Source organism: Musca vetustissima, unplaced genomic scaffold, assembly GCF_032173495.1.
Source record: "Musca vetustissima isolate MV318-11 ecotype Yass unplaced genomic scaffold, APGP_CSIRO_Mvet_v1 utg57879, whole genome shotgun sequence".
Lineage (NCBI taxonomy): Eukaryota > Metazoa > Arthropoda > Insecta > Diptera > Muscidae > Musca > Musca vetustissima.
In genome coordinates, this window is record NW_026887251.1 from 1,592 (window position 1) to 17,490 (window position 15,899).

The window sequence follows — 15,899 nt, forward strand, 5'->3', positions numbered from 1 at the left end:
ATTCAGCACCTGGTTTAAAGTGTTATGCAAATGTTTCTATGTCAAACCGTTTGGTTCGTCTTCTTCTTCTTGTTCTTGTTCTATGGAATTCAAGTTGGTCTTTAGTGTTTAGATTCATTTTTGTGTCAGCACGGTTAGACGGACAGTGGTTTGAAACCATATATATAGCGCCTGAAAGTATGCAGCACACATTGTAAAGCAAACAATTTCACAATTGTAACGGATTTAAAAAAAATAGTTCAAATGCCATAAAGGTGATGATTAAAAAGAAAATAATTTTTTTAAGGTTCACATAGACGTAGTTTTTTAAGAAAATATATCTTAAAGGAATTAAAGAAAAAAAGTAGATTTAAAAGAATATTTTTTCAAGGAACATTCAGATTTTGATTTTTAAGAAATAAGTTTTCAAGTATCATTCAGGCGTGGATTAAAAAAAACTTTTTTAATTTTTTTTTTATACCACAGAGGCTGGAAGATGTTGATTTTACACAAAAATATTTTTTCAAGGACCCTTTTCAAATGGAGGAGTGGGTTTAAAAATCTATATTTTTTCAAAGGCCATCTAGGCGTGGATTTAAAAAATATATATTTTTCAAAGGCCATGTATGAGTGGATTTAAACAAATATATTTTTTCAAAGGCCATCTAGGTGTGGATTTAAAAAATATATTTTTTAAAATGCCATCTAGACGTGTATTTAAAAAATATATATTTTTCAAATGAAATCTAGGCAAGGATTAAAAAAAATATTTTTTTTTTCAAAGGCCATCTTGACGTGTACCAAAGGCCATCTAGGCGTGGATTTAAAAATTCGTAATTTTCAAATGCCATCTAGGCGTGGATTTAAAAAAAAAATATTCGTTTTAAGTCCATCTAGGTGTGGAATTAAAAAAAAAAATGCTAAGGCCATCTAGGCGTGGATTTAAAAAAGTATATTTTTTCAAAGGCCATCTAGACGTGGATTTAAAAAAACATATTTTTTCAAAGGCCATCTAGGTGTGTATTTAAAAAGAATAAATTTTTTTAAAGGCCATCTAGGTGTAGATTTAAAAAAGTATATTTTTTGAAAAGTATATTTTTTGAAAGGCCATCTGGGCGTGGATTTAAAAAAGTATATTTTTTCAAAGGCCATCTAGGTGTGGATTTAAAAAAGTATATTTTTCAAAGACCATCAAAGCGTGGATTTAAAAAAATATATTTTTTTCGAAGACTATATTTTTTTTAAAGGCCATCTAGGTGTGTATTTAAAAAGAATAAATTTTTTCAAATGTCATCTAGGTGTGGATTTAAAAATGATAAATTTTCAAATGCTTTAAAAAAAGTATATTTTTTCAAAGGTTATCTAGGCGAGGATTTAAAAAAGTATATTTTTTCAAAGGTCATCTAGGCGTGGATTTAAAAAAGTATATTTTTTCAAAGGCCATCTAGGCGTAGATTTAAAACAAAATATTCGTTTCAAGTCCATCTAGGTGTGGAATTAGAAAAAAAATCTAAGGCCATCTAGGCGCGGATTTAAAAAAATATATATTTTTTCAAAGGCCATCTAGGCGTGGATTTAAAAAAGTATGTTTTTTCAAATGCCATCTAGGCGTAGATTTAAAAAAAAAATATTCGTTTCAGGTCCATCTAGGTGTGGAATTAGAAAAAAAAATCTAAGGCCATCTAGGCGCGGATTTAAAAAAAATATATTTTTTCAAAGGCCATCTAGGCGTGGATTTAAAAAGATGTATTTTTCCAAAGGCCATCTAGGCGTGGATATAAAAAAGTATATTTTTTCAAATGCCATCTAGGCGTAGATTTAAAAAAAATATTCGTTTCAGGTCCATCTAGGTGTGGAATTAGAAAAAAAAATCTAAGGCCATCTAGGCGCGGATTTAAAAAAATATATTTTTTCAAAGGCCATCTAGGCGTGGATTTACAAAAGTATATTTTTTCAAAGGTCATCTAGGTGTGGATTTAAAACAGTATATTTTTTCAAAGGCCATCTAGGCGTGGATTTAAAACAGTATATTTTTTCAAAGGCCATCTAGGCGTGGATTTAAAAAAGTTTATTTTTTTCAAGGGCCATCTAGGCGTGGATTTACAAAAAGTATATGGTTTCAAAGGCCATCTAGGTGTGTATTTAAAAAGAATAATTTTTTCAAAGGCCATCTAGGTGTCGATTTAAAAAGTACTATTTTTCAAAGGCCATCTAGGCGTGGATTTAAAAAAGTATATTTTTTCAGAGGCCATCTAGGCGTGGATTTAAAAAAATATTCGTTTTAAGTCCATCTAGGTGTGGAATTAGAAAAAAGTCTAAAGCCATCTAGGTGTGGAATTAGAAAAAAAAAATTCTAGGGCAGTGGGTAAATACCCAAAGGTTAAATACTCGGTAAATTGGGTAAATACCCGGTAAATTGGGTAAATACCCATTTGTGGGTATTTATTTGTGTATTTACTATATTGAATAGGTAATACATCTTACACCCTATTTCCGGGTTTCTGTTATGAAATCGATTTAGAATGGATAGTTTTACGATACTTTAAAGACGTGGCTAAATACTTGGGTAAATACCCGAGTTTTTACCCTAAAATTGGGTATAAACTCATTAACTGCTGAACCACATGACAAAGGCGCCCAAAATTTTGGATACATGTTTTAATGTCAAAGCAAATATAAAAATAAAATGTGTGTGTGTTTAAAAAAATATTTTTTCCAATTATTTGGACCAAAAAAACACAGTCCACACCACTTCTCCCCTCTCTCCCACTCTCTCGTTATTATCTAAATCATTAATGTTTTACTTTATTGCTTGTCTCATCATCTGTTTGTATGTGTCTGTGTGTGTGTGTTCGGTGTATTAACAACAAATACTTAATACCATAACAGCTTGTATTATAATCAAGGACCTTCTTCTACTATCCACTAAACACTGCCACTGCAAAAAAAAAAAATTCTGAAGAGCAGAGCGAACAGAAAACCTGACTCTACTCTGACATAAAATAAAGACATTTGCATAAAATTTGCAAATACGGGGAGACAAAGAAAAAGAATACGAAGAATCTTTTAAAAATATATATTTTTTGATATCATAGCTGGTTGGATATTTTTTAGAAAATATTTTTAAGGTATCCCAGGGAGTATAATTTTAATGCCTTCTATTAATAGATAACCCTAAAGAGGTCTTCTATGTATTGAAGTCCTCCGAAGTGGCATCAGTCTACATCACACCTTTATAAATTCTTTAAATATTTGAAAATTATTTCCATTTCTGAAAATTAAGCAAGAAATTGTAAATGCGTGGTTAAAACATTACAAATGAAATTACAACCACACACACACATTTAAAACCGCATGTATGTTTCATAGAATGAACATTTGTCAGTTTGTAGAAATACCAAAAGTTTCTCGAAGCAACGTTGGCCGAGGTAGGCCGAGAACCGAACGTATTCTACTACTCAACATAAATCAAATAAACCTCAAGTTTTGAAGGTGGTTGTGGTTAGATTTTGGAAACTAGGCGAATAGTGAATGTACATACATTGGGTTCCATTGAAATATTTAAATAATAGTCAATAGCTGTCATCAGCAGTAGCTATAGCACCTACCATCCATCATCCTTAATCAATCAGTTATATTAAACACCCGCCCCCCCTTCATTCCCATTTGGTTTGTGTGTTTGGTTTTATAAAAGTGATGACCTCCCAGCCCGACCCTTTTAATTGCCCTATGCACTATCCTCTCGTTCGCTGTCGTTTATATCTCAAATATCATTATTAGCACACCTAGACATGTTTTTTTAATTCGCCTTTAATTTTATAATTCATACCGTCATTCGCAAATTTCTATGCGCCTCAAACCAAAAAAAAAAAACAAAACCAAAATTCGCATGTGTCATTTGACGTCAACAAAAATAACTACAACAACTACTACTACTACAAAACACCACCAACACAACAACAACAACATATTTCCCCTCTTGACCACCACGACGATGACAACAACAATGACCATCCTTGTCCTCCAACAACACCAACCACCACCACGGACCACTAATGACAAATCATCACAACGACCGTCACCTCGACCACCACCACCACGACGACAACAACAACAACCACAACGATGACACGTTGAACCAAAAAGGTTACCGGATTTTGTCGTTCACCTCAGGAAACCCGCAAAGCGAGTCCCACAGGATCTGTGACATCATCGGTTTCAAATGCAGCCCTAACACCGTCACGCCAATTAACGGATGCCGAAAAATTACGCAAAGTCATATTGGAATTGGTCGATACGGAAAAAACCTATGTTAAGGTAAGTGATAAGAAAAAAAAACGCAAATATTTTCAATTAATAAGAAGTAGAACAAAGTTCAGATTTATAAAATTGTGTTTTTTTGCAGCATTTAAATAACCTACTTGAAAACTATTTGGAGCCACTGAAACGTGAAACTTTCCTATCGAATGCTGAAATCAATGCTCTCTTTGGTAATATCCATGAAATTGTCACATTCCAGAGGCAATTCTTACAAAATCTGGTGGAGGCCTTAGAGCTGGAACCTGATTTCCATAAATTTGATCATCCTAGTCAATATCGAGTAAGTAAAAACAAACACACACCCACTCACCCACACATTCTATTAGAATTTTCCAACTAATCCCCAAAATTTTTTTTCTTTTCCTACAGAATGTCCTCTTTGCCATCGGTTCCGCATTCCTTTACTATGTAAATCATTTCAAGCTCTATTCATCGTTTTGTGCCAGTCACAGTAAGGCCCAAAAAGTTTTGCATCCAAGTAAGTTCGATTTCGCTACCCCGTTTCTTTCCCGCAACCTCATTCTACCAACTTTCAGATGAAGGAAATCATGCATTGCAAGAGTTCCTAAATGCTCGCAATCCCAAACAGCAGCACAGCTGTACCCTGGAATCGTATTTGATTAAGCCCATACAACGTATCCTAAAGTATCCCCTGCTATTGCAACAATTGCGTAATTTAACCGATTCCCGGGCCGATGAACATTTACACTTGTGTGGTAAGAAAATCTAGAAAATATAGTCGATCCACCCATTCCCCTGTTCTAAATTCGTTGATATTCTGTTTTCTATTTTTTTCACAGAGGCCCTCAAGGGCATGGAAAAGGTAGCCGAACACATCAACGAAATGCAAAGAATCCACGAAGAATATGGTGCCATATTTGATCATTTGTTCCGTCAACATCAAAAGGCCTGCAAACAGCCAATTGATTTGAGTCCAGGTATGCATGGACAGCTACTGAGATTTCCAGAGTTTCCAATGAAAATTCATTTTTGTTATATTCACTCCTTAGGCGATCTTTTGTATTACGGCGGTGTGGAATGGTTGAATATTTCCGATTTTCTGGGCAAAATCAAAAAAGGTTTGGAGCTACATGCCATGTGCTTCGTATTTAAATCAGCGGTTGTGTTCCTTTGTAAAGAGCGTCTAAGACAGAAAAAGAAATTAATGGTAAGTTCAAATTACTTTTGCAGCATCAGGAAATCACCATCTCACTCTCTCAATTTCTTATCCTCCCATTTTATCGGTACGACTCTCTTTCATTGCTTCATCATTTTCAGGCTTAATAATTATTGATATCAGATTCAATCAACATTGACTTCATAGTCAATTACTATAGACTTGATAGTTCAAAATAGTCATTGACTTCACAATCAATGACTATTTTTATAACCAATGACTATTGACTTCAATAGTCATTGACTATAAAGTCAATAGTCATGGACTGTGAAGTCAATAGACATTGACTATAAAGTCAGTAGTCATTGACTATGAAGTCAATAGTCATTGACTATGATGTCAATAGTCATTAACTATGAAGTCAATAGTTGACTATGAAGTCAATAGTCATTGACTATGAAGTCAATAGACATTGACAATGAAATCAATAGTCATTGACTATAAAGTCAATAGTCATTGATATTGAGGTGAAGAGTCATTACTTATTAAGTCAATAGTAATTGACTCTGAAGTGAATAGTCATTGACTACGAAGTCAATAGTCATTGACTATAAAGTCAATTGTTGTTGAATATGACGTCAATAGTCATTATCTATGAAGTCAATGACTATTGACTTTATAGTCAATGACTATTGACTTTATCGTCAATGACTATTGACTTTATAGTCAATGACTATTAACTTCATAGGCAATAAATGTTGACGTCATAGGCAATGACTTCATAGTTAATGACTTTGGACTGTATAATCAATGACTGTTGACTTTATAGCCAATGGCTACTTACTTCATTGACAATAACTGTTGACTTCATAGGCAATAACTATTGACTTCATAGTCAATGACTTCAGACTTCATAGGCAATAACTGTTGACGTTATAGGCAATGCCTATTGACGCCACAGTCAATGACTATTGACTTCATATTCAACAACTATTGACTTTATAGTCAATGACTATTGACTTTATAGTCAATGACTATTGACTTTATAGTCAATGACTATTGACTTTATAGTCAATGACTATTGACTTTATAGTCAATGACTATTGACTTTATAGTCAATGACTATTGACTTTATAGTCAATGACTATTGACTTTATAGTCAATGACTATTGACTTTATAGTCAATGACTATTGACTTTATAGTCAATGACTATTGACTTTATAGTCAATGACTATTGACTTCATAGTCAATGTCTATTGACTTCATAGTCAATGTCTATTGACTTCATAGTCAATGACTTTTAACTCCATAGTCAATGACTAGTGACTTCATAGTCAATGACTATTGACTTTATAGTCAATGACTATTGACTTCATAGTCAATGACTATTGACTTTATAGTCAATGACTATTGACTTTATAGTCAATGACTATTGATTTCATAGTCAATGACTATTGACTTTATAGTCAATGACTATTGACTTTATAGTCAATGACTATTGACTTCATAGTTCAATGACTATTGACTTCATAGTTCAATGCCTATTGACTTCATAGTTCCATGACTATTGACTTCATAGTCAATGGCTATTGACTTCATAGTCAATGACTATTGATTTCATAGTCAATGACTATTGACTTCATAGGCAATGACTACTGACTTCATAGCCGGTGACTATTGACTTTATAGTCAATGACTAATGACAATATAGTCAATGACTAGTGACTTCATAGTCAATGACTATTGACTTCATAGTCAATGACTATTGACTTCATAGCCAATGACTATTGACTTCATAGCCAATGACTATTGACTTCATAGTCAATGGCTATTGACTTTATAGTCAATGACTATTGACTTCATAGTCAATGGCTATTGACTTTTTGGTCAATGACCATTGACTTCATAGTCAATGGCTATTGACTTTATAGTCAATGGTTATTGACTTTATAGTCATTGACTATTGATTTCATAGTCAATGACTATTGATTTCCTTCTTCCACTGATATCAGAGTCAATCCACATAACCCTCTTAGAAATATCCCCTTTCCCAAAATGATCTACCTCTCAATTTTCTGTAATTTAAATTTTTCTGTATTTTCTATTTATTCATCCCTGTAGGGTGGCTCGAGTAAAAGCACTCCCAACGAAGTGGAAATCATACGTTATCAGGTCTTAATACCCGTTACTGAAGTCCAGGTGCGAGCCTCATCGGCCAAGGATATGGATTCACATTTCCTTTGGGAATTGATACATTTGCGTTCCCAGCTGCAACGACGTTCCGAAAAGGTCTACGTGCTTTCGAATAGCACTGCCGATTTCCGTAATGCATTCCTAAAGACCATACGCCAGATAATACGTGAAAGCGTACGCAATATGTCGATTCCTATGAAGAATTTCGGTGGTAGTTCGGGTTCGGTGTCGGGTATGTCATCACAGGGTGGTTGCTCTGGAAGTTCACAGACCTTGGAAAGGCCCAAGCAGCAGGTAAGCTATTGCATTTTTTGGTATACAGAATATAGGCTTGTTTCTCTTTCCGTCTCTATCTTCACCAAATGACTAACCAAATGTATTGCTAATGTTTGTAATACCTCACCACGCTTTTCCCCTCTATCTCTCTCTCTCTCCATATTCTTGTAGATAACAATAATGCAGGGTTCCCAGACATTGGGTATACCTAAGAAAAAATCCGGTTCACAAAGACATTCGGCTGGAAATATAGATTATGATAACATCTCAGGTAGTCAAGAGGCAGAAGATGTACCATTCCAAGAGCATCATCAAATGCATACATTACACACCTCCACTTTCCGTAGTCGTAGTAAAACTGTGGGCGATGCTTCAGGTAATGATTCTCGAAGAGCATCCCTTCCACCACCACCACAACCTTTACAAGTTCTGGATCATTCATTTTGACTTATTTACGGAAATTGTTTTTATAGATATTCTAGGTTCTGCCATGGATACAGCTGCCCAGCAGCAGCAACAACAATTGCATCTTCACTATCAACAACAGCACCAACAACAACAACAGCAGCAACAACAATTACAATCTCAAAGTGATGTTGAACGCATGGATCCTGGCACCAAATCGGAAGGTGAAGAGGAATTCCAACAGGGTACAATTAAAACGAAAGCCTCTCTGGGCAGAACACCAAACCATTTGACATTAAGGTAAGATCGCTCAGAAGTGTCCTCTCTCCACTCCGTTTATTTTGTGCTTTTTCCGAAATAGCTTATAATACGAATCGATCCTCTATAATTTATCTTTTCTTAATCTTTATCTCTCCTCTCTCTCTCTATTCCAGTACCACATCAACACTATCCGTTGGCAGTACCGGAAGCCAGGCACGTTTAATTCAATCATCACATCCTCCATCAACGTATCAACCAGTTCTTATGAAAGACTTAGGTAAGCGAACCTCTATTTCCGATGATTATGATTCAAATAATAGGGTAGCCTTGGCTACAGTTACAGTGGAAGACGATCATGATGATGGTGGTGATGACCCACAATTCCATAGTGACCATGATAATAATGTTGCTGCTGTTGTTGGTGGCACGGATGATAGTGACGGCGGCAACAACAGCAACAACAACGACGACTACGACGATGACAACGCCGACAATGACAATGACGACAATGTAAACGAATCTCAAGCCACAGCAACAACACCAACAAATCTTAATTTAAGTCTAGTTAGTGGTAGCATCAATTCCAGTTGTGGCCCCTCCCAAAATTCCCACGATAGCAGTAGTCAATTCATTTCCTCCGGCAGTTTGCATGCCACGCCGGGTAAATTTTCTCCTCGACAGTCGCCCAATCGGGATGTCGAAGTTATTGAAATATTCAAAAGTGAAATAGATAGGATTAGTGCTGCCACGCAGCAGGTATCGGTTGTGCATTTTTCCACGGGCAAAGAGTCTTCCAGGAAATCACCCTCCGCCTCGGTGAGGACAGCGGCGGAAAATGTGATGGACGAATCGTCGGGCATCCAGTATATGGATAAACATCTGTGTGAATTGCAACAGGACAGACTGACGGAGAGTGTGACGTGCGACATTGAATCGTATATGGCGAATTTGAAGGAGACCTCGTTGGAGGCCACCGATATACAAATAGAGGGCAGTGATCAGCAACAAAATGATTCGAGTCTTTCGCCAGAACCTCAGACGGTGGTGGAAAATACTCAGCAAACGGTGACGGCCGATATTGAATCACCACCCAGACCCATTGTGGAATCGGATAGCACCGGTACGGCCACCTATACTACATCGGAAAAGTCGGAAGATGAATCGGAAGGTGGCACTTCGGGAGCATCCACCACAACCATTGGCACTACGCACCATGTGGTGATTGATAAAAAAGTTGATAAGGTATTCAAATCGAAATCTTCCGATAAAATTGCCAAAACCTCGAAGACCAGTTCCAGTGGTAGTAATGGTAGCAGCAGTACCACCTCTGGTACGGCTGGCAAAAGTAAATTGAAATCACCTCGCCAAAATATTTACATTTCACCAGATCGTTCCAAATCTCAGGGTAGTTCTCCGGTGAGGATTATTAAAATCAAATCACCGCGCACCAGCCTAAGTGATCAGGGCAAACGTTTGAGTGTCAGCTCCAGTCGTGACTCATCACAGGATAGGCTCTCGACTGGTAGACGTACACCCAGTCCACGGCGGGCGTCCGATGGCAGTGGTGGTATTTTGAAACGTTCGGCCAGTCCCTCTGGAGGTATACTCAAACGTCCGCCCAGTCCCTCGAAGTCTAAGAGTCCCGATCGCAGTTGTCTCAAGAAATTGACACCGTCGCACGATTGCAGCATTGAATCGTTGTCGCCTCATATTTCACCACGCAACAGCATTGAATACCTTTCACCGGATCGTTCCGCCACCACCACCACCTGCACAATGTGTCAACATCATTCACCACGCAACAGTTTCGATAGCCGCAGTTCGGAACCCAACTTGGATTTGCCTCGTTCTGCATTGAAATCACCTCGTGGTAGTTTTGAGTCACGCTCACCCGATCGCAGCTTTGGGGGGTCACGTAAACGTAGTGCCTCGGCACATGCTCACATAGACAATGGCCAGAAGTCGAAGGCCAGCGAAGCCTATTACCAGTACTACCCGATTTACGATAATCGCACCTGTAGTGATCACTATGTGTCCGTGAGACGTGACAGTGATCATCGCCCTGATGGACTGCATCGACGTGCCAGCAAATCCCTGGAACGTTCCATGTCACGTGACAGCACCACAAGTAGTTCATATCGTTACGGCGTGTCGCCGGATCGTTATTATGCCCCCATTTCGGATGCCATGAACACACCAATGCGTTCACAATCCGCCGAGAACACATTCTCCTCGGCCTCGTACCGACAACATGATGCGACGCCATCCAGTGCATATTATCATTTCGGTGCGCCCTCTCTAACACTACAGCAACAATACGGGCTGTATCATGAGCCGCAGTGTCCCCATGACCGTCCCTCGGCATCCTATCAATTGAGTTCTTCCGCTCCCGAACACACCACATGCATGGACTGTTTGTATCAGAAGAGGCCATCCTAGCATAGGGGGCGTGTACGGCAGAGTCGTACACGCAAAAAGGTACCACGAGGAGCCGTGTTGATTCAGGGGCCAGGGGGTATAAGCGGTATGTCGGGTCATGGTGAAACCTGTGATCCGAGTATGTTTAGTTCGCAGGCAACTTTGGTGCAGCAGCAGCAGCAACAACAGCCTCAATCATCGGCAATGGGGGCTCCACAGCGGGTTAGTGGAGGAGGAGGTGGTGGTGATATGAGTGGTGGCGAGTGTGTTGATTGCCATGATTTTTATGAAATTCATGTTTAAATTGCAAGTGATAGCTAGGTAAATAATAGATAGAAAATGGGAGAGAACACTTGCAAAACGGTTCCTAATACAGGGTATTTAATAACAGAATAGTGAACAATAGCAACAACAACAACAAAATATATACAGCTAACATAATTCAATACCTCAGCAGTTGCAGAATAACAGGAATAAATAGGACAACAACAACACACAAACAGATAGATACAACAACAAAAAACACTACTCTCTTCCCTTAAATGATCTCTCGAAACATAACAAGAAAAAAAAATTAAATAAAAACCGAACGAATTATTATCTTTAAGAGTTATAAAGAGAACAAAAATACATTCCCTTAACAAACACCCAAAACACAGAGAAAACACGTATACATACACGTAAATTAATTAGAATTAAACTCTGAGATAAAGTTAACATTGAAAGAAAAAAATATTTAAATATAAATAAATAAAATCAAAATATTAAATCAAAGAAAATAATTAATTAAATGTATAACGGTAAACTGTAACACAAACACATACTAAGAACGTATTTTAAATCTAACCTCCAAATTATTGTGTAACATTGCCGGAGTAGTATAAGGAGAATTTCAAAGAGGCCAATACGGAATTTAGTATCTCTGATATTTTGACGACACTTACACGTAACCCTGACAATGCCAGAGAAAGAAGAATAATTCAAAATCGGATATTTCATATTAAAACCTAAATATTTTATTTATTATTTAGAACCTTTGAATACAAAATGGTTGTATACAAATATAATTTGAAACCAGTGAGCGGAGCAGTATAGTCGAATGGGCCCGACCATACGATACCCAATACAACTACCACGGAACTCCATCTTTCTGCAGATATTTATTTCGTACCTGGGCAATATTTCGTGATATTTGCACTCTTTTGACCGATTAGGGATTAACAGCACCTCTTCGTTACACTGACATATTTTCCGAATAGTCCCAATATTCAGTACAGCCTTGCTAATTACTTATCCAGATTCCCTTCACCTTGGGTTGTGTTGTGATGTTCGGCCTGTGGCCTATAAATCGATTTGAAAATACACAAAAAATATGTTTTCGGTCCAATTAATCCCAATTTTTTTATGTGATCATCACCAAAAATTATAGGCGTTGTCCTTGACCATAACTGGAACGTCATGGAAAATTTTTACAGCGATCAGCGCTATGAATAAGTATGCATCTGTAAATATTTATATATAACTTCCACATCCGAGTACATACAGCAATATAATTGGTATAAATTCGGAGGTCAATCACTCCTCTTGGATATATTACCAACATATCGGGTCTATATCCTTCAGTAGTGAATATATACGCTATAGAATACAAATATTGTAATTTTTCACACAAAAGTCAGGGTCCATTTGACCCGCAAAATATTGACCGATCTTAAAACAGGCAAGCTTATTCCTTGGCCCGATCCTCTTCTCCATGTAAAATTTCGCGATGTTCGGTCCATAATTGCGGTCTCTGGAGCGACCAGAAAACCCGATAAAAATTAAGTATTTGGTCCATTACATCCCCTAAATATTAATCGATCTTAATTGGCCGAACCCATCCTACATGCAAAATTTCGTGAAGATTGGTCCATAACTGTGGCCTGTATCGTGATCTTTTCATTGAATTCGTGACCTTCCCCTTCTACGTGAACCATCAGATGGCTCGGTTTTATATGCCTTTTGAGCTAGGGCAACCTCATCCATTCTGACATGACCTAGCCAACGCAGCCGCTGCAGCTCGACACGTGTGACTATGTCGATGTCCAAGAATAGATGGTACAACCCATGGTTCATTTGAATGCAATATTCAACGTCGACGCAGATCAGCCCATGGATCTTTCGGAGAAATGTTCTCTCAAGCCCTGCAGGAGCTTCCTAATCTGCCCATACTTCTGATCCATACACCAGCACGGGTAGTATCAACGTCTTGGCAAGAGGTAACCTATGGATATATAGTAGAGCGCAAAAGTCGACTTTTAGAATTTCCGATTTTTGCCTTTGACTAAAATATCGATTTTCGATCTTTCGATTTTGTAAAACCTGTTAAAAATCGATCTTTCGGAAAAATTTTCTCTCAAACTCTCCAATATCTGCCTCATCTGCTTGCGCAAGTACCAATGCTTCTAATCCATATACCTACACGGGCGTCTTGTAGATTGTGCGTTTGGTCTGGCCAGAGGTAGCCTAGGCATGCGAAGTCAAGCCCAAAAGTCGACCTTTAGACTTTTCGATTTTTGACACTGAACAAAAACCGATTTTTAGACTTTTCGATTTTTGCCTTTGACTAAATGTAGATCTTCCGATTTTGTGAAACCTGTTCTAAATCGCCCTACACACCTACACTCTACACAACTATGTTGTGCAGCCCCAAGAGTTTGTAACGCCGCCAAATATTGGTCGTAGACCAACCCTCAAGTATACCGATCGTCATATCTCGACGAGCTGAGTCGATCTAGACATGTGTGTCTGTATGTCCGTCTTTCATTATAATTTGTAAACACGATTCAAGCCACAATTATGGACCAATCTTCACGAAATTTTGCATGTAGGATGGGTTCGGGCCAATGAAGACCCCTATTGTTTTTGGTAAACATCGGTTAATATTTAGGGGATGAAATGGACCAAATACTAAATTTTTGTCGGTTTTTTACATGTTTTGATAAAGATCAGGTGCTTACGTATTCATTTATTATTTAATAACCCATTACCACACTAGATTGCGGAAATATAGCTCTGATCGCTTTGAAAATTTCCATGAGCATCCATGTATGGTCAAGGACAACGCCTATAATTTTCGGTGATGATCAAATAATTATTTTGGGATGAACTGGACCGATAACTAACTCGGTCAAGAGTGGGCAAATATCGCGAAATATTGCCCAAGCTCAGAATATAGAACCACAGAAAGTTAGATTTTCGTGGAAGTGCAGGGTATCATATGGTCGGCCCCGTCCGACTATAGTGCTCCGCTCGCTGATTATTTATAAATTTGATTTTTTATATAAAATGAAGTTCTGGAATGTGTGATTTTTGGGAACCAACGTATTTATAAAGAATATCGAAAGAAGATCTTCAAAAGTAAACTTTGCGAATTCCTAAAAGATCAAAAGTCAACATCAACTTTTTGACTTTTCTTCACAAAAAAATCAATTATTCGTTTGTTTCTAAATTGCTTGACAATATTAGCATCTGCTGGCCAACACTATTAGTTTTATTTATGGCGGTACCAAGGTATATAAAATCTTTGAAACCTCCTCTAAGCTGTAGTTTTCAAGTTCCACAGTTGGTCCGAGCCTACTGGATGTCTTGCGCGTTGATACCAACAGCTTGGTTTACTAGACCCAATGTTCGATCCATAATGTCGCTGTCATCGGCATAGGCTAGTAACATTTGCCTCTCGCATGACCTTTTGCAGAAGGATGTTAAAAAGATCACACGACAGACAAACTGTCACCTTGTCTGAGTCCTCGTTGGGTATTAGAGGGCTCCAAGTGGTCCTTTCCGACTTTAATTGCTGACCTTGTGCCAGTTATTGTTATCCTGCCGTAGCCGTATTAATTTGACAAGGCTTTAAACAACTCTGAACCTCTGAATAGGTGGAATGCATCGATGTGTTTTTCATTTGTCTTTTCCGGGATTTGACGCAAAGTGAAAATCTGTGGTCAGTGGTGGATTTGCCAGGCCTGAAGCCGCAGTGGTATAGTCCAATAATGTCATTGGCCTTTAGGTTGAGTTTCGGGTTCAAGTGGTCAGGGAAGTGGCCGGGAGTGATGTCTGGAGCGTAGGAGATGAATAGGGGTAAGTAAGTCGACTTTCTACTAATCGATCGATTAATCGACTTTTTGTATGGATTTGGCGTAGAGTGAAAATCTGGTCAATGGTGGATTTGCCAGACCTGAAGCCGGAGTGGTATAGTATTTGACCTCTGGGTTGAGTTTCGGTTTTAAGGGGTCATGGAAGTTGCCGGGAGCTGAGTAAGTGATGTTTGGAAGAAAGGAACTGAATAGGGATAAGTAAGTCGACTTTCGACTAATCGATCGATTAATCGACTTTTTGTATTGAGAAGTCTAAAAGTCGAAGTCGACTGTTGATCTTTGGGGAAAGTGTAAAGTCAACTTTTCAAAAGCGACTTTCGATTTTCTCCATAAACACAAAGCCCAAATTCCACAAAAAAATTACACATTCTAGATTTTTATTATTTCCATTGACAACAATTCATATTGATAAACTAGGGATCTTACGCGGATATTCTCCGCTTTGCATTTACACACTAATTTATTAATATAAAAAATGATCCTTAAGAACTAAATAGTACAATATGAATTAACCTATCTTAGACTAATGTGTAAAAGAGAGAGAGTACATCTGCCATAACACATGGAGTGGACACAAACATTTCTTTATCTCACATGTGGCAAGCACGCTACACCTGCTTATCAGTATGTTGTGAAGATTACTCCCCGTAATCTCACCCGAACATACCACATGTAGCAATAGAAAACTCCTATCTTATTCTTGTGTACAAATATTCAGTCAAAATAATCCCATATCTCAAGTGGACTGTAGACAAAAATAGATCCCTGTTTAACTAAATATTCTCTCTTCTAC

General features: G+C 37.7%; 1 protein-coding gene across 1 annotated transcript; it reads left to right on the top strand.

Moving 5' to 3' along the window:
* Positions 1-4,125: 4,125 nt before the first annotated feature.
* On the top strand, positions 4,126-11,026 carry LOC133334836 (dentin sialophosphoprotein-like; the record flags this gene model as incomplete). Its single annotated transcript, XM_061543151.1, has 10 exons — positions 4,126-4,296; positions 4,385-4,579; positions 4,669-4,777; positions 4,836-5,015; positions 5,100-5,237; positions 5,310-5,467; positions 7,539-7,904; positions 8,058-8,262; positions 8,360-8,591; positions 8,726-11,026. Coding segments are annotated over 10 exons (4,020 nt in total), but the record flags the coding sequence as incomplete, so codon positions are not given.
* Between the last annotated feature and the right edge of the window lie 4,873 nt (positions 11,027-15,899).